The sequence below is a fragment of the Thermobia domestica genome, unplaced genomic scaffold (genome assembly GCF_964235325.1).
Source record: "Thermobia domestica unplaced genomic scaffold, izTheDome1.hap1.1 HAP1_SCAFFOLD_1296, whole genome shotgun sequence".
Classification (NCBI taxonomy): Eukaryota; Metazoa; Arthropoda; class Insecta; order Zygentoma; family Lepismatidae; genus Thermobia; species Thermobia domestica.
The window spans coordinates 1-18992 of NW_027657006.1; the positions used below are offsets into that span (position 1 = coordinate 1).

The window sequence follows — 18992 nt, forward strand, 5'->3', positions numbered from 1 at the left end:
CATGGTGTTGCTCCACAACACCTGTTGATTGCATCAGTGAGGTCCTAGACAGAAGAAACGTTGCAGTCACCCTAACTGACAAAACGGCGGCTGTAAAGGTTATCATACTTATCGCGTTAGGGCATGAACACAAAGCAACCTATAATTCGAGGCAGGTCTACCTTCTTGGATTCATTTTATAACTGACAATCATTTCTACCACCTGCTCATCACCAAGAACGTCTTCAGTGGTGTCAAGAGAGACTACAGTGGCGAGGCAAGTGGAGCGCATTGGTGTTCACTAATGAGCATTGTTTTTGTCTAGGACATCGTGTTCATAGATGTGAAGTTAAGTGAGAAAATGTCTTCACACTCGCCATGCAGCATCTATACCTGATATTTTATCAATAAACAACTCATCCCATCAGCATCTGAAGACAGTCTTAATGTTCCCAGTTCTATCCTTAACATGGACATAATATTACTGTTGTCTCATAAAGCCAAAAATTAAACTAGGTAGGTTCTTAAGTGAAGTGGCTTACCTTTCTTTAAAGAGTTTCCTATATTCGCTGTACAGAGAGGCCGTTCAAAATTTGATTAGGATTGCATCGAACCATTTAGATAAGCCTGTCATATATTTTTCATGACAATACAATCTCCCCTCCCAAACTTTACAACACAATCCAATGAACTGTAGCTCTGGTTACGAACAAAGTATAATAGGATAAAGTTCTCTCAGCTGCAGCTACTTTTCTCTCTTCACTGTAAATAACTGTACGGAGTGAAAATATTTGCAATCCAATTGCAAAAGATACGCCTTAAAAACTCAAGTTGACGTCTTATAAAAATGTTTTATGGGAAAACAATATCAAATAATCTCGTCTTATTTAAATCAGTGATACAATCCACCTTTCAATCGTCTTCGCTCATTTACCAATTACATGGATCTCTTTGCCAAAATTACATTTTTCAGTTTAATCTGATGAGAACTTAGCTGATTTTTCTCCTTACGTCGTGTGTAATTGTCAGGGCCGGATTTACATATTTCTAAGCCCTAGATCAAAACACAATTCTGTGCCCTTAGCCTCTCAAAAAGATTATTTATAATTCTTGTTAACTTATCTAATGTCTTGCTGGAGAAAAATCACTCACGTTCTCTGTGCTTGCAGATGTAGAGGTACTCGAAGCCATCTTATGTTTCTTTGCTTTTTGGTGTTGGAGAGTGCCCGAGTTTCCACAAGGTGCAGTGGAAAAATTAGCCCTGCAAATTTTACAGTCAACTTCATAGTTCAACTTCGTTGCTTTCAGAAACGTTGTACTTCTTCTTCAAACTACAGGAAAACGTAAACTTCAGTTTAGACATTCTTGTTGATACAAAATTGGAACACTTCATTTCTTTATTAATGACAACTCAGCTCGTGCACTTTATCAAAGATTGCAGATCGCCTTGACTGCTAACGGAAATACAACTCTGTGCTGCGAGTCTATTGATTTTCTTGCTATCAAATTGGAGAGAGTGGTGTGATGAGTTGCTCGAAGTTGTTACATATTACAGCTTTTGTTCATTCACTAATTACAGGATTTCCAGCCAATGTCAGAATTTTTTATTTTTATTTTTTCGATAAGCTGATATTGGTAGCAGAAATGGGACGGGATTAAAATACGGGACATTCGCCCGTCCCGACTAAATTTACGGCATCACTCCCAAACGCTCGCTTCGGTCCAATAACGTAAGCTTCACTGCAATTCCAAAGTATTACTCACAATATATTTCCCCAAAATATTTTCAATGAGAACATAGCACATACCTATCATTTCCTCAAAGTATTTTAATTGAGAGTGATTGTTAATTACTCCCGCCCCTGGGCCTTTTGCGCCGTTGTGTTACTTTCACAGTATCGAATTTTCTTTTGTTTTTGAACAACAATAATAATAATAATAATAATAATAATAATAATAATAATAATAATAATAATAATAATAATAATAATAATAAACTGTCCCCGTGTTTTCTCAGTTGATTTACTAACCTATCTGTTAGTGTTTCTGGTCTAATGGACAATGAAACGGTGGTGTTAATTTATTTCGATCTCGCCTGTTTTCAACAGGAACACAGAATGGAATGTTAACTGTCAGAGCAAAACTCTTTAGTGAGGTTGTACTTGAAGAGGACGACATCCATCATACTTGGACAGGCCAACTCCGGAATCGGGATGCAAAGAGGGAGCCAGTGAGTGGGAGGGAGCGGCTGACTGGCAAAGGGCCGTAGCAGCAGGCGGCTTTCGTTATAGCGTGTCAGGTTTACAGCATAACTTGCATTGTCAAGGTTACAAAATGCTTTGTTATAGACAGTGATGAAGAAAATCAGTATTTTGTCAGTTTGACAAATTCGTTTGATATATTAAGTGTTCTTGTTTGCTTCGTAACATCGTGCAGGTTACATTAGTTTTCGTTTATACGCTGAGAGTGAACCATTGAAGTTGGTAAAAGTGTTCCTTCATTCTGTTCTCTTGTTGAATGTAAATGAGACATGTAATGTATGTATAGTATGACTAGTCGCAGAGGTCATAAAAAATATACACTACAGCCGACGCTAGATGTTTATATCCTGCTGCCCGGGAATATCGTTTGTTAAATGAAGATTGTACAGACGTCAATTGAATAATCTATTCAATCTGCTGTCTAAATGATGCGAATGTGAAATAGAAATTTTAGATAGAATATAATAAATTTGATATTTCATTGTGTTTCAATAGTAAAAAAAAAAGAAAAGAAAAGAAAGAAAAGAAAAGAAAGAAACGTATTTTTTATCTTTCTTTGTGTGAAAAAAACCAACAGAAACCATAGGTGTTTACATAATGACTTTTTATTCATGATACAAACCCTTTCTACTTTTTTTTTTCTAAGATATATTTTCTGTCTCTAAGGATGATACAAATTACGTTACTTTATTACTTTTATGCTTTTCCAATAGAATTAAAAATAAACAATTCAGTGACTTGAGATTTGAACATTTCTATGAGAAAAGTGAGAATGTTAGATTTTTTCGAAACAAAATCGAAAGTTGAGAAGCCAAAATTGTGGCTTAAAAAAATATATATATATATATATATATATATATATATATATATATATATATATATATATATATATATATATATATATATATATATATATATATATATATATATATATTCCTCTTATTATGAGTAAAATACAGTAGAACTCCTTTCGTCCGTCCTCGGCTGGTAAGCTACTCCGGTTAAGACCGTGTTCAAGCCGCACTTGTCCAGACTCGTCGGTGACTCACGAGGCTAATAGCGTAGTTTACTGCTGTCGCGGCATTGTTGTTTACTTGATGTCACCGCATATCCGCTTTAGTGCTCCGTCATCTCTTGCATCGTTTCTTTCGTTGTGCGTGTTTTCTGTGCGAGACGGATTTTATATAACCGAGACGGACCTCTACAAGTCGAGACGAGACCGAGATGAGACTTAGGTCAGTCTCGAAAGTCTATTAAAGTTATAGCTATCTTAGTAAATATTGATAGCTATTAAAATTGCATTTACTCAAACTTTGTTTCTTTCTCGTGTTAGATAATATGGAAACAGTTGATTGATGTACAGTGGCGTATTTATGGGTGGCTATCGGGTTCAAGCCCCTCCCGAAATAAATTTGTGACCATTTTTTCGTAATACATACAACACAAATATTTCTTACCTTTTCCTCAAACAAAATCCACTGCTAATGTATATAGGTCTAGCCTTCTCTCTCTCTCTCTCTCTCTCTCTCTCTCTCTATATATATATATATATATATATATATATATATATATATATATATATATATAGATAGATAGATAGATAGATATAGATAGATAGATAGATAGATAGATAGATAGATAGATAGATAGATAGATAGATAGATAGATAGATATAGATATGTGTGTGTGGGCGATTCTCAGCGTTACACACGGGACAAAAAGATCATTTGACAACTTCATTTTCATTGTTATTCTCTGCGATTTATGGCATCATTTTCATTTTATATGCCATCATTTATGTTCTACATTCATTGTCCTTACTGTGTATTATATTTTTCAATTGGAAAATAGAATTTAATTAGCTTCACATTATGTTTTCTTTTTCGACTCACCATTACGCACGGGACAGAAAAGTAACCATGCAATTGTTTGGTTGTTCCAAGACTGTTATTATGCAATATCCTTACTAAAGAGATAGATATTTTAAGATTAACATTTGGACATTAACAAGCATAAAACATTTGCATCCATAACTTAATTTAAATGAATTAAGTTACATTCCAAAGTATCAAAATCGAACTTTGCTAGACAACTCGCTTAGTGTTATTACCTTGTCTTTGCGCTAGTTGTCTGAGCACTGATTGGTGCGTTCAAACAACATAATGTTGTGCAACTGTTAAGCTGCTCGATCCTCTGTGCTACCTACCAAACATTGAGTCGTTTGAACGCTGCAATTGTTAGGTGAAATTCGGGAAAGTGAAGGGAAACAGTTAGTTTTTGGTTATTTGGTTACTTCACAGTGAAGATTTGCTTTAGTATGAGTTTTTAAAGTAAGTAATATGGATTCACAGGCAAGTAACTCTGTTCCAAGTCATATTGTCAGGGATGAACTGAATCGATCAACAAACGCAATGAGTGGCGCAGGAAGGGCTAAAAAATATAGACTTAAGGCGGTCTCTAACCCTTGGAGCGCGCTGAGATTCTCCCTATCTAAAAGCATGTAAAATTTGGTCATGATTATTTCAGGAACTACTGTACTTAGAACATTGTAATTTTGGATAAGTGTTTTAATGACCAATCTCAAGAAAATGACTGAGCAATTTTATAGATATCTCGTTTTGTTTTGCAGTTTATTTTCATCGATTAAATTTGACAATCATGCAATGAGACTCGTCGCTGCTAGCCCGAGCAGACACATTTTTTTTTCTCTCTTTGGTCACGTTCATTGTAACTCAAGAAACATTTCAACGCTCTGCGCTATACGTCCGCTTTCCTGGTATACAGTTACTGTGCGATGCCGACACACCACATGTGGTTGAGGATAACCCCAAACTCAGTATGAATACCTATTTATGGCTGGTCGAGGGAAAGTTGGTGAGGGTAACAGATCTATTGTTTCCGTTTTGTGTTATTTCTATATATACTTCTCAACACTTTTGTTCCATGCTTTTATGCTGTAGAATTCACCCACGCCAGTTATAGCTGTAGGTTTTGGTTTCACAAATGTGGTTCCTAAAACAATCGACTGAAAAAAAAGTATTTCTTTCATAAAACAGCTCAACTGAATTTGTTTAGTTTTGCTGTGTGTTGTGAGGAGGTAGAGTTGAAATACTAACATTGGGTCTTTGAGACATTCTGTCGCCTTTTGTCCTACTGTGATGTTTTCTTCTTTTTTCTTTTATTATGTATAATTCTGAGCGATTGTACTGGTTGTTTTTAGAGTGCGTGGACAAGTTTTCATTGTTACCCGTATTGCTTTTGTAAGTCTCTGAGTTTCGGAGTAAAGAAAACAACGTACCTAGCAGTGGTGCCCACCCCCCCTTATGTCCATGACGCACCCCCCCCGCAATTGTCTATCCATAGGTATTCTTCCATGAAAAAAATCTTTTCGATTAATTTTTACCCCCCCCCCGTCAAACATATTTATATAGATTTTTAACCCCCCCCCAAATATTTCAATGACGCAGTTTGCGTCATAGCCCCCCCCTTGTGGGCACCCCTGGTACCTAGTATTGACTTTTGTGCATATTTACGTAAATACTAACCCATATTTGGCAAGATGAGCGATACAGAAGATTCAAAAGTAAGAAGACGGAGATGCTACTCTCGGCTTCCGAAAAAACGATCCTGTCAGGGATATTTTCTGAAGAAGTACTGGGAAAATCGACGAAAATCTGAACTGCTTCTTTCAAGTATTGGATTGGTGCGATTGAAATGTCTATTGTCACTTTCAAAGGCAATAAAACCAAATAGAAAGTATAATTACTAATTAGTTATTCAAACTAGTCTGCGGTTGCAGCCACATACTTTGAGTTCTCTCTGCCAACAATTAGATTCCATCAAGAAAAAGTCTGATATCTGCAGTGGCGGAAATCATGCCCGTATAAACGTGGGGTTTGGGGGACCTGCTCTCCCAAATTTTTACTGACCCTCCTAAAATTTTCACGGTATGTTTGCAAATGAACTATAATATGATGATGAACTATAATATGGTTGGATCGCCCCTCCTAATTTCTACCGGCCCCCCTACATTTGTGGGCTGGCTACCTGCCTGGTGGAAACGTAGGGAGATCAGGCCTCCCTTCTCAGTAGCGACCATGTTATTGCTTACTAAAATATTGAAAAACTTGTACAGGTCGGGTAAATACTTTTTGCTAACAAACATTCAAATGCAATACAAACTTCTGATAAGACTAAAGTACCACTAGAAAAATATCAGTAGTTTTGAGTTGTCCACAAGAAAAATATATGTGTAAGCCATATATGTCTCTAACTCTTCAGGACCCCGAGATATGAACATATAATCATTGTAATCCCCATCCATATTTCTTCCCATCCTTTTTCTTACCTTATAGACCATACATAAAAATACCGCTTATTGAGAAGTCGAAATAGCAAATTGCATGTTTCTAATTTTCAGAGATTCTGAGATAACGACATCTTTATAATAATTGCAATCCTCGCCCCTCATTTTCCTTTCTATCTCTTTTCTTATCCTTTTTATTAAAATACTGAAATACGTGTGAAATTGTTTTAAATGTGAAGTCCAAATACCAAGTTTCTTGAAGTCTCTAAGGGTTTGTAATGATGATTGTAATTCCCACTCATTTTTCTTTCCGCTCCTTTTCTTCCCTTCAAGACCATATTATGAGGGGGGGGGGAAGCTGAAAATACGTATCTAATATGAGTTTAAATACCAAATTCCATGTTTCACAAATCCTATGTATTGTCCAAATTTCAAATTTCTGGTTGTGGTTTAGCCTTTGCTTAGTGTCAGCCAGTCACTCAGGACTTCAATATTTTATTTACTGAGATTCAAATAGTCTGTCTAATTAAAAAGTTTACATCGAGTGTGGCCGAAATTGTCGAAGGATTATTTCTCGTCTCGATTCCATTTTCCCCATCTCGTCTCGAAAATTTCCTTTTTTTCTGTATAATGACTTGAACATCTTTAAACGTTAATAAGTGCTCTTCATTTTGTTCGTACAAAAACTTTGTCAACTTATAGGACTATATTATGCATCATTGAGATTTAATATTTGGATAAAATACTGTTTCCCACAGGACTCGAGAAATTTTTCGTTTAATCTAGATTGTCGTGTGGAAAACAAGGTGAGAATTGTCATGTTTCTCGTCTTGTCTCGAATTTAAAAATTACTTGTTGCCTCGATTCAGAGACGAGACGAGACATCTCGTCTCGTGACAACACTACTTCCCTCACCAGTGTAATATCCTTTCTGGGTCCTTCACAAAAAAAGAAAAAAATTGTTCCATATTAGAGGGTCAATTATGAAATTATTTTTATTCTAAAAATTCAATTTCTATAGCATTTATTCACAAAATTATAAGAACCATTCCATCACTAGAAAAGTCACTCAAATTCCGCTGATTCTATTTTGACAGAAATTATGCTATATTCTAGATTTACTAATGAAATAAACTCTGGAAACGACAGTATAGAGTATCAAGTGATATTTTCTAAATTAATATTGAAACCGAAAGTGATATTAGATTTTTAACGCTTCCGGTTTTAGTAGAGAGATTAGAGTGGACAATATATTTTTTCTTGACTACAGAAAACCGTTTCTATCTTGGTAACTATCTATTACAGTCTTTTGTCTACAGTGATCAACATTAAAATGTCAACATCAACATGAACTATGTAACACACGTATACATATGTAATATACGGAACACTGTTAGATATAAGACATCCTGCAGCGACATGATGTGATATCTAAGCGGAAAAAAGGCAGTACGTACGTAGCATATGAATAATGTGTGCTCCCTAAAGATTTATGTAGTAAACATATGGATTCAGTATATTCGTACAATATACCGATTTCCGGATAATGGATTTTTCTCTGTGTATTGTCACTTGAAAAGACTGGCCACCCACTAGTCATTCAAAAGCCATATTTAATCAATCGAATCGTATGCATGAAATTATGATGCGACAGCTTGAAGAAACATCTCAGTTGTCCAAAAGAGATGTTTTTGTGTTACTCCATGATGAATAAAATCGATGGATGTCAAAGAGTTAGGAGAGTGAACAGATATTTTTGAACCAGACTGTGCAAGACGAAATTAGTGATGGAACAAATGAATTCAGACTCAATAATATTGTATCCTGCTGTGCTTAGATTGAACACATTCTTCACTTCCTTTTACTGTGAACGGACTTAGCCTCAAACTTGAATATATATAGTTTCGAAAAGGAGTGTGGTTCAGTACTTTCTTATTCACTATAATTCTGAATATTAAAAATATTTTACGTTTTGTATTTTAAAAAGATATGTGAAAATTCGTACGGAGACAGTTTTGTTCTTTTTTTCAATCACTTGACTGTTATGCTTCTGCTGTAAGAAAAGTTACATTATCTGTGCCTCAACCTATTTTCAGATTCGAGGGAGAAAATGACAATAATAATAGTATTCCAATAAAATGTAAAGAAAATGAAACTTCTTATAAGCATTTCGTGTAGGGAGACAGGGCAACGCGAGGAAGAGGAAAGAGAAAAACAAGTCGATTGTTGTTTTCCATGCGAGCAGCAGCCAGTCTTATTGCGCGGTTGTCAAATTTAAATGATCAAAGTCCACTGCAAAATGAAACGGGATATCTATAAAATTGCTCAGTCATTTTCTTGAGATTGGTCATTGAAACACTTATCCAAAATTACAATGTTCTAAGTACAGTAGTTCCTGAAATAATCATGACCAAATTTTACATGCTTTTAGATAGGGAGAATCTCAGCGCGCTCCAAGGGTTAGAGACCGCCTTAAGCATAGGAACAAGGTGAGACTGAAATATAAAGTGAGGATTTTTCTCTCACGTTGTTTTTGCGAAAATCATTCCACATTGTTTCGTTGTTCACCATTTAGAAGAGGAAAACAGTCTAAAATGTGAAGAAGAACACGGTAATTCAAGTTAGATTGGTTCAAGGAAAACGAAAAGAGTGACAGTGTACAGAGTGATATATTCATCAAGTGATGAGAGCGACATTAATTCAGAAAACAGCTTTGAAGACGATGTTCATAATGATATTCCAACCCTCCAACTGCCGAGCTCAGAATGGGCAATATTAGAGCAGATGTGTTTCTCCTAGTGAAATTTGATTGTGATTCTTCCAGAAATAGGATTAAATATCGGTATGTACAATATGTGTGTCTGAAAGTGATGTAGAGGAAGATGGGGACATTATAGAGTAACAAATTTGAAATGCATGGACAACAGTTGTACAAAGTTTTGTTTTGATGAAAATAACAGATCTTATGTCTCATTCGATCAAGTTTTAAATATACTTCAAGCACCTAATTTGCTGATAAAGGGTGAAAGAATATACTATAAAGTTCCAGAACCAATAGCCGTTTTTGTAAAGAACTAAAGAGTTTCGGAGCGAATCCATTTGTCCCCTACAAGACTGTCAAACCAATCTACCTTTCTAACGAAATGAAAAAAGTGTGATTTATCATGATAATTTGTTTTTAAGCATCGTGGAAAAGGTTTCTGACGTTTTTGTTAGTTATGTTTAGTTTAATTTCCCTCAGCAAATTCATGTTTCTTTGAGTTAATATAAAAGTTTTTTGTTAATTGTTTAACCTCAATAACTATAAACAGGTATTGAAATCTTAATAACTTAATTTTATTCATTTCCTTGCATAAATCTGTAAATGTCCCGTGCGTAACGTTACGCACGGGACAACATTTCTATACCTCATGAAATAAATAAGGAGGATAATAAACAAATTTAATAAGTACCACTAACAGGCTAATAATACTTCTACTTTGGAGCAAAAGTTTCAATACTTTATCTTCTACAATTACAAAGGAAACACGAAAAATACATGTCTTCCGTTACGCACGGGACAGCAAAACATGACATGAGAAAACTATGATTTTTGCCTACCAGAATAAAACATTAATTAAAAGAAGATTGTCAAATTTTTACCAAAGGTCCCCTTCATATTTTTTGCTATTGTTCATATAATTACAGATTTAGAATTTAGTTTGAAAATTATTTGAAAATTGGAATATGTGAACAGCATTGGGCATCGTGTAGAACAGATAAAGTTTATGTGGTCAAAACTTAATAAATATATTTTACAAAAAGATTTAAAATATATCAGTATATAGTTACACGATTTCTTAACAGAAAAACATAAACATCATAGTTTCAAATTAATTTTGAAAATTTACTGACAATGAACCACTTGCCAGAGAATCGCCCATATTATATATATATATATATATATATATATATATATATATATATATATATATGGGCGGATCCAAGGGGGGCTATAGCCCCTTTGACGCTCAGGCATACATTGGATAAAATGGGCTTCAATCCTGCTTTACACTGGATAAAGCTGCAAACTATGATTTAGCCCCTCCCTTGATCATATCCTGAATCCGCCACTGTATATACTGATATATATATATATATATATATATATATATATATATATATATATTAGGGTGTCCCTTATTTTGGGTAATCTCGTGTTGCGATACGCCCCCCCCTCCAAATGTATTCTGTGTGACCATAAACACGCATTAGTAAAATAGCAGCTCTCTACGAGAACGTTAATCCGTGCCGACTTAACGAGTCATGAAATTACGTTTCCACATTATAATATAATTTAGAATTTCCAACCGTGATAACGGAGAAACTAAAAGAGACAGAGAAACGAAACTTTGCACGAAGCAACTAGAGAAAGGGCGACATCCGCTCGTGTATTGACAAACAGCACCGGATGAACAGTGTTGCCAACCCAAGAGAAAGTTGTGGTTTTGTAAATGGAATGACCTAAATTAAATATCATCATATCATCATCGTTAGTACATCAATAAAAATAAAGACAAAAGAGATGGTAAACGCAGATCAGTGTTGCAAACCTCGAGAAATAACGTGTAATATGTGTTGGTGCACACAGGGAGTGATGTACTAACGTTTTGTACACCTTAAATCAGATATTGACAAGAACTGTTTGCGTTGACCCCAAGTCTAGAAAGATCCGCTGAACAGTGTTGCCATCAACAGAAGAGAAAAATTGAGTTTGGAAAACACACAATAACTCGGAAAACGTCACTAGTGCTGTATGCTTTAAAACCTATAATGCAAGGCGGAAGAGCATAAGGAGTAGAACCATGGTTATGTGAGATCGATAACTGGCCAAGATATACGATATCTTGCAAAGGCTGACAATTAAGGTTTGTGAAAGGTGGCAACGCTGCACAGCGGGTTGGAATCGCAACAACCTGGTTAAAGTATGAAAACACCGTTCAATTTGCATGGGTTTATGTACTCGTGGGCTTTTGAGGACGCTGATAATCATGATGACATCCAGAGTAAAATAGCCGCCATTCTGTAGCGTTGCCATCTTTTACAAACCTTAGTTCTCTGCTTTAATAAGATACCGAATATACGTGTCACTACGTGAGTTACGCGAGGGATCTTATATCTGAATAATTGAAGATAATGCACTTTATTCAGTTTAAAGTTATGTCTTGTTCAATGAGATTTTGGATCAATTGGTTGAATGAGTGGAAATCTGAAATGAAATGAAATCTTTCGAGCTAACATCCCACGATTATGATATTTAGGCTATGGGCAAACGATGATTAAGGCAAGTGAATGATGATAGAAGAATCGGCAGAATAAGAATGTGGGAGGAAACCGGAGTATCCTGAGAAAACCCACGAAAGCGATGTTGTTCATCACCCATCACCAACTTATTTGGCGGCAAACTAAAGCAGGTACCCCACGCATCAAATCTAAGCGTTCTACCACCGAGCCACCGTGCTCCCCGAGTAGAAATTGAATGTGGTTCGTCAATGACAAGGCTGTTTGTCTTCGCCACAATAGAAGCCAAGGACCTGAATTTGCTGCTGAAGCAAGGACTGCTAAGTTGAAAATTGCGGAAAAAGCTAAATGAATAAGAGATAGAAAGATTAAGACTCTAAAACATAAAAAGGTGAAATATAATGAAAAATAAAGAGAATAATAATACATAATTTAGTTAAAAGAAACTAATAATAATAATAGAATTAGTAAAATCAAACTATCGTAGCTAAAAGAAATATTTCGAAATACAAGAAGGATTAGAAAAAGCTCGAAGAACGTTGAAAAATTCAATATCATTATTATAAGCTAGAGTAGGTCGATTATACAGACTAATCTTCAAAATATGACTATGATTATTAGGCAGTTCTAAATCTGTGAGATCTGAGTATTCCGGATCGAGACCTTTTACAAGAATATCCGAATGTCTGATATGCAAGTGTGTCTGGAGCTCTTCATTTGTACAACTATTATAATTATTTGACGTCTGGCTATTCCCTTCAAAAGAAGTCACACAGGATATTTAGTGTCGCTCAAGCACTTTGTCTTAATGAAAGCGATTCACTGGAGAAAATACGAGGTGTGTCCAGAAAGTGAGTTGCCCTAGATCGGTAAACACCAAGAAAAACAGAGATCTTGAAATATTTATTACCACATATGCAGCACACATGAGCCCTTTTAAACACATGGCTCATGTGGGTCCCCCGCATTGTATTTATGAATATACAATATTTGGCCTATTTTGAATGCAATTTGTCTTAAAATCATCATATATGCCTTCTGCATCTGAATGCCCCCCCCCCCCAAAAAAAAAAATCGGCGCTCTTGCTTCTGTAACCAAACACTATTAGTTCGGAGTAGTTTTGGTGTTCTTTATGTTTCATTTGCTTTTAACCAGCGTAAGCGACAACAATTAGGTTTCCCTACAGTGTGAATACCCCTCTATATTCCCACTTTGTTATCTCTTAGTCTGTTTTGTCTTTTGATGAATAAATGTTCACAAAACAACTTAATTGTGATAAATGAATAAATGTTTATTTGCACTAACTACACAACAACTGAAACACTTACAACTTACTGTTATATTGTCTTTTTTTACGAATTCCGGAGGACCGTCTTGTATGGATCTCTTGGTGCTCAACTTGCTGACACTCACACACACACAAACTGCTTTTAAAAACAAAAGAGAAACGTTATGCAAATATAATGACAATGATACAAACTCACAATAAAAGTCTCTACATTCTCCCCTCTCTTGATTGAACCAAGTCAATCAACTTACACACAATCCACATGATCATTTTTTGGTAAAGGTACAATTTTAGTAATTGGTCTCTTAACAGTCCCTGTCTTACACTTTTACACTCACTACTCTCACTAGTCCATCTTTTCCCGGAAACACTTGCTGAATGACACCTAATTTCCATGACAATGGAGGAGAATTGTCTTCTTTGATTAGAACCACATCTCCAATAGAAATATTAGTTTGTTTTGTTGTCCATTTTCTTCTCTGCTGTAGTTCATGTAGATAATCCTGAGACCATCTTTTCCAAAAATGCTGCTTCATCTTCTGAAGGTGATTCCATCTTGATAATCGGTTGGTCGGAATGTCCACTAGATCTGGTTCAGGAATGCTCATCAAAGGTTCACCAATAAGGAAATGTCCTGGTGACAAAAATGAAGGATCATCGGGATCATTGGATAGAACGGTGATTGGTCTTGAATTCAAACAGGCTTCTATTTGTGTTATGACTGTGTTGAGTTCTTCAAATGTCAAAATCGTGCAACCTACTATTCTTCTTAAATGAAACTTAAATGACTTCACTGCACTTTCCCAAATGCCTGCAAAATGACTTGCTCTGGGTGGAATGAAATGCCATGTAAATCCTTCTTGCACTGCAACATCTTGAATTGAGTTTTGAAATTGTTGTGAACTGAGTAGTTGTTGAAGCTCCTTAAGTTCTCGCTGCGCTCCAACGAAATTGGTTCCGTTGTCACTATAGATGTTCGAAAATTTACCTCTTCTTGATACAAATCTTCGAAGAGCTGCTAAAAATGCTTGGCTACTCAAATCAGTCACTAACTCCATATGAATCGCTTTGGTTGCTAAGCACACAAATATTGCAACATACGCCTTTGTCACTTTACGAGATCTAGTTCCTTGCTTAATCATTAGGGGACCGGCGAAATCCACCCCTACGTGAATAAAAGCTCGAGCTGGCTGTACTCGTGCTGATGGTAATTGACCCATGAGTTGTTCTGAGGCTGACGCTTTCAATTTAAAACAAACTAGACACTGATGAATGATAGATCGAACGACTTGTTTAGCTCGTGGGATCCAATATTTTTGCCTCAATGATGAAATCAATAACTGCGGTCCAGCATGTAACAATCTTCTATGTTCCGCTTCAATTATCAATTTGGTGAGATGCTCTTTAGGTGGTAAGATGATCTGATGTCGGCTATCATACGGTAAGTCGGAGTTTTTTAGTCGTCCTCCCACTCGTAGCAACTGTTCATTATCTATAAATGGATACAAAGATTTAAGTTCACTTTGGGATGAAACTTGGCCTGATGAAGCTAAGTCCTTGAATTCTTGCGAATAACTAACCTGTTGGGTTAACTTAATGCATTGTTGTAAAGTATCACTAATTTCAGTAGTGGAAATAGTTCCTACTTTCTTCTCATTGTGATTTTTACAATTGTAAATAAAACGACGACACACACAAATAACTCGCAATAGTTTCCACAATGATGAAATTTTTTCCAGAAAGCTTATGTCACCTTCATAACTGGCTAAAGATATGGTCGTTACTTTCCTTTCTTCTGGAACATCTTCGTCTACCACTTCTGATTGTTCGGGCCATGCAGATGATTCAAGCCATGCGGGTCCATGCCACCAAATATCTGCTTCCTTCAACTGTTTCGGATCCATTCCCCGTGTAATAATGTCGGCTGGATTGTCCATTGACGACACATGATGCCACTGGTTGACTGATGTGATCTCCTGTATCTCTGCAACCCTGTTTGCCACGAACTCCTTCCATCTGGCAGCTGGAGATGATATCCATGCAAGCACTATTTTTGAATCGGTCCAGAAGTAAGTACTATTCACTGAAATGTTTAATATCGGAATTATTTTCTTATACAGCCTGCTCAAAAGTACTGCCGCACAAAGTTCAAGTCTTGGTAACGTTACCTTTTTAATAGGAGCTATTCTCGATTTAGAACCCAAAAGTTTAACAGTAGTTTTGCCTGAAATGTCTACCTTTTTAACATATATGCAACAGCCGTACGCAAGTTGACTGCTGTCAGCAAACCCATGTATCTCGACATGAACATAATTCTTCAATACTACACATCTATCAATTTGTATTTCGTTAACACTTGGAAGATGATGACACAGGTCTAACCATTGCTGATAGAGTTCTGATGGTATTTGATCATCCCAATTGATCTTATGGATCCACATTTGTTGTAAGAAAATCTTGAATGGAGTAACTACAGGGCTTATAAGTCCTAAAGGATCAAATATTTTTGCTATGGTCGAAGTCACTTGACGTTTGGTTGGTATGTTGGTCGTGAGACATTCTCTAACTGACTTGTTGGTGATGAGAAGCTTATCTGATGCAGGATTCCACGATAAACCCAATGTTGAAACACCTGACTCGGACTCAAATTCAAACGGTAAGTGAATTTCCCTATGTTCTTCTGGCACTGCTTCCAACAATGCTGGCTCGTTCGAACACCATTTTCTTAAAATAAACCCACCGCTTTGCAATAATTGAATAAGTTCTTTCTGAAGCTTTAACGCCTGTTCAACATTATGGCATCCTGAGCTTACATCATCCATATAAAAATCACGTTCCAATACTGTTGCTGCTCGAGGATATTTACTTCTTTCTTCTTCCGCTAACTTTCGAAGACATGCCGTCGCCAAATATGGGGATGATGTTTCACCATATGTGACCCGCTGCAACTCATAAATCTTGACTGGTTCCACTGATGAATATCTCCACAGAATTCTTTGAAGTCCAATGTCATCTTCATGAACTTTAATCATTCGATACATTGACTGAATATCCGCCGTAAAAGCAATAGGAAAGGTTCGAAATCTCGTGACAATTGAATGTAAATCTTGCTGGATTGTTGGTCCTGTCATAAGTATGTCGTTTAATGAAACCCCCGTTGAAGTCTTTGCAGAAGCGTCGAAAACCACTCTTAGCTTTGTTGTGGTACTGGATGGTTTCAATACTGCATGATGTGGCAGATAACATTTCATACCACTATCTTCATGTTTTTCTTTCACTGGTTTCATATGATCTAATTCTTCATATTCCCTCATAAAGTTACAGTACTGCTCGTTAATTTCTGGACGCTGCTGCAACCGTCTTTCTAGCTGGTAAAATCTACGAAGAGCTAAATTATATGATTCTCCTAATGGTTTATGATTTGGCTTAATTGGCAGACGTACAACGAATCGACCACTGCTATCTCTGGTAGTGTTTTCCTCAAAGTGTCGTTCACATTGCCTTTCTTCTTGAGTCATGACTGTTGAATGTATAGTTTCGAGCTCCCAAAATGCCTGTAACTGTCTATCAAGGTTACTTTCTTGCACAAAAAATGACACTTGTGGTATACTAGAATCTCTTGTTGTAGGAACTTTACCCGCTAAAATGTACCCAAATTCAGTCTCTTGTACTACTGGATAATTCCCTGGTCTAGTTAGTTTATGCGATCGCAAAATGTCCAAAAACACTTCCGCGCCTAACAAAATGTCAATAGTATCTGGTTGGTGAAAGTTAGGATCTGTATACACTATGTCTGTCGGCAAGTTCCAATCAGCATGATCTAAAACTAAACAGTTTAGATCAATTGCAAATTTACGAATTCTTGATTCTATATGTACATCTACACAATGCTTTGTTTCACTAATCACACTATTAATACCTTGAATTGGAACTCGGTGTTTATTTTTAGGTAGACGCAACCTTTGAACTAAATCTTCAGTCACAAAATTACTTTGACTGGCAGAATCTAATAATACTCTACATGGATGTAATTTACCATTTGCATCTCGTACATTTACTATAGCAGTAGATAACATAACAGTAACATTTGGTTTTCCCTTGAAAATGCAATAAGAACCTTGTGTCATATTTTCCCTATTCGTATTAGAATGACTCGAAAAATTTCTTGATTGTGAATTAGCAACACTGGTTTTCTCATCTGATTTTGACATTACGTCATAATGCAGCAAGGTATTATGCCTTTTGGAACAGCGTTTACAGCCACCTGATCTGCACGTCTTAACTTTACATTCTTTTTTGAGACAGTTGAAACACAATAAATTATCTCGAACATAGTCTTGTCTTTCTTTTGCTTCAGCGTTTAAAAATGCAGGACATTTAAACAACTGATGTATTAGGTTTTGTTTACAAAAGTTACAGAAAGACTGAGTTGTTGTCACGTATGATTTGGTTGTTTTTTCTTTTTGTTTTGGTTTAGCACTCTGTCTATTTTTATCGCCCCTTGACCTTGACACTACTTCCTGCGATGGTGTATTTTGTATAGTTTCAAATGCTTGACACCTACGTTCCAAGAAAGCAAAGAACTCTGATAAGGGAGGGAAAGAATGATCTGTGATTTGTAACTCCCACGCACGCCTAGTGTTATTGTCTAATTGTGAAACGAAATGTTGAACTAACAAAACCTCTTCTAGTGGTGGCTGCAAATCTAACGCTCGTAATGCATTCAAGTTACTAGTAGCTGTATTAATAAATTCTCTTAATTCTGATGTAGTTTCCTTTGTGATACATTTAATATGTAACAAATTACGGACATGAGTAGCTGCAATCAAACGCTTATTTTCATACCTGTCTTTCAATAATTGCCATGCAATTTTATAATTAGCTTCTGTAACTTGCAGATTCGCTATTAAATCATACGCCTCCCCCCTCAATGCACTCCTTAGGTAATGGAACTTTTGCAACACTGACACGTTATCGTTATTATGAATCATAACTTTAAAATTGTCTGAAAATGAAAGCCAATTTTCGTATCGTCCTTCAAATGATGGCAATTCAACACGAGGCAATTTTAATTGATCATTTGACACCTGATTCTCATTTTTTGAGGAATTGTTTGAATGAGATTCCTGGCTACGCTGAATAATACAATCCTCTAGTTGCGCTAATACATCATAGTAACTGGTTTCAAAGTCCTCTCTATATGCATCGTCCTCTACTTGTTCGTAATTTATTTCTAACTGTGATTGTACTTCATCGAACTTTTTATACAACTCAATCATTGCAGTCTTACGTACTTTCACCTGACTAATTGTAGTTGTTGAATTAATATTACTTACGTAGTTTTGAATTCTTGTCAGTTGACTTTTGCACACACCACGTTGTTTCACTAACTTGCTTCTTTCTGAGTCCTCCATCTTGAAAAATATTGTAAGTCCACACTAACTAATAAACACAAGTCCACACTGATGAACGTGTTCTCACTTATGTCTATTCACATAGTTTCCAGAAGAATTAATAAATGTCACTGCACACATGAACAGAACTAAACAAAGAGCAATGTAACAATTGTTCACATACACATTCACAGTTTGTATCAAACGCTAGTTCACTGTGATCCGGCCCGGAGGACCAATGTTTTGTCTTTTGATGAATAAATGTTCACAAAACAACTTAATTGTGATAAATGAATAAATGTTTATTTGCACTAACTACACAACAACTGAAACACTTACAACTTACTGTTATATTGTCTTTTTTTACGAATTCCGGAGGACCGTCTTGTATGGATCTCTTGGTGCTCAACTTGCTGACACTCACACACACACAAACTGCTTTTAAAAACAAAAGAGAAACGTTATGCAAATATAATGACAATGA

General features: G+C 36.0%; 1 protein-coding gene across 1 annotated transcript; it reads right to left on the minus strand.

Annotated features, from left to right (window-relative positions):
* Window positions 1–13435: 13435 nt before the first annotated feature.
* LOC145677740 (uncharacterized) lies at window positions 13436–18548 on the minus strand. The gene is made up of 2 exons (XM_081748124.1): window positions 14900–18548; window positions 13436–14695 (listed from the first exon to the last, which is right to left on the minus strand). Exons 1-2 carry the CDS (start codon window positions 18527–18529, stop codon window positions 13436–13438), a joined length of 4890 nt encoding a protein of 1629 aa, XP_081604250.1. The 5' UTR covers window positions 18530–18548.
* Window positions 18549–18992: the final 444 nt, after the last annotated feature.

Excerpts from the sequence above, each read along its gene's own strand:
- LOC145677740 (XM_081748124.1), bottom strand. The coding sequence starts at position 18,529 with ATGGAGGACTCAGAAAGAAGCAAGTTAGTGAAACAACGTGGTGTGTGC. Across the intron at positions 14,696-14,899 it reads ATGTTCCAGAAGAAAGGAAA|GTTAGTTATTCGCAAGAATT; the intron begins GTAACGACCATA and ends TTAACCCAACAG.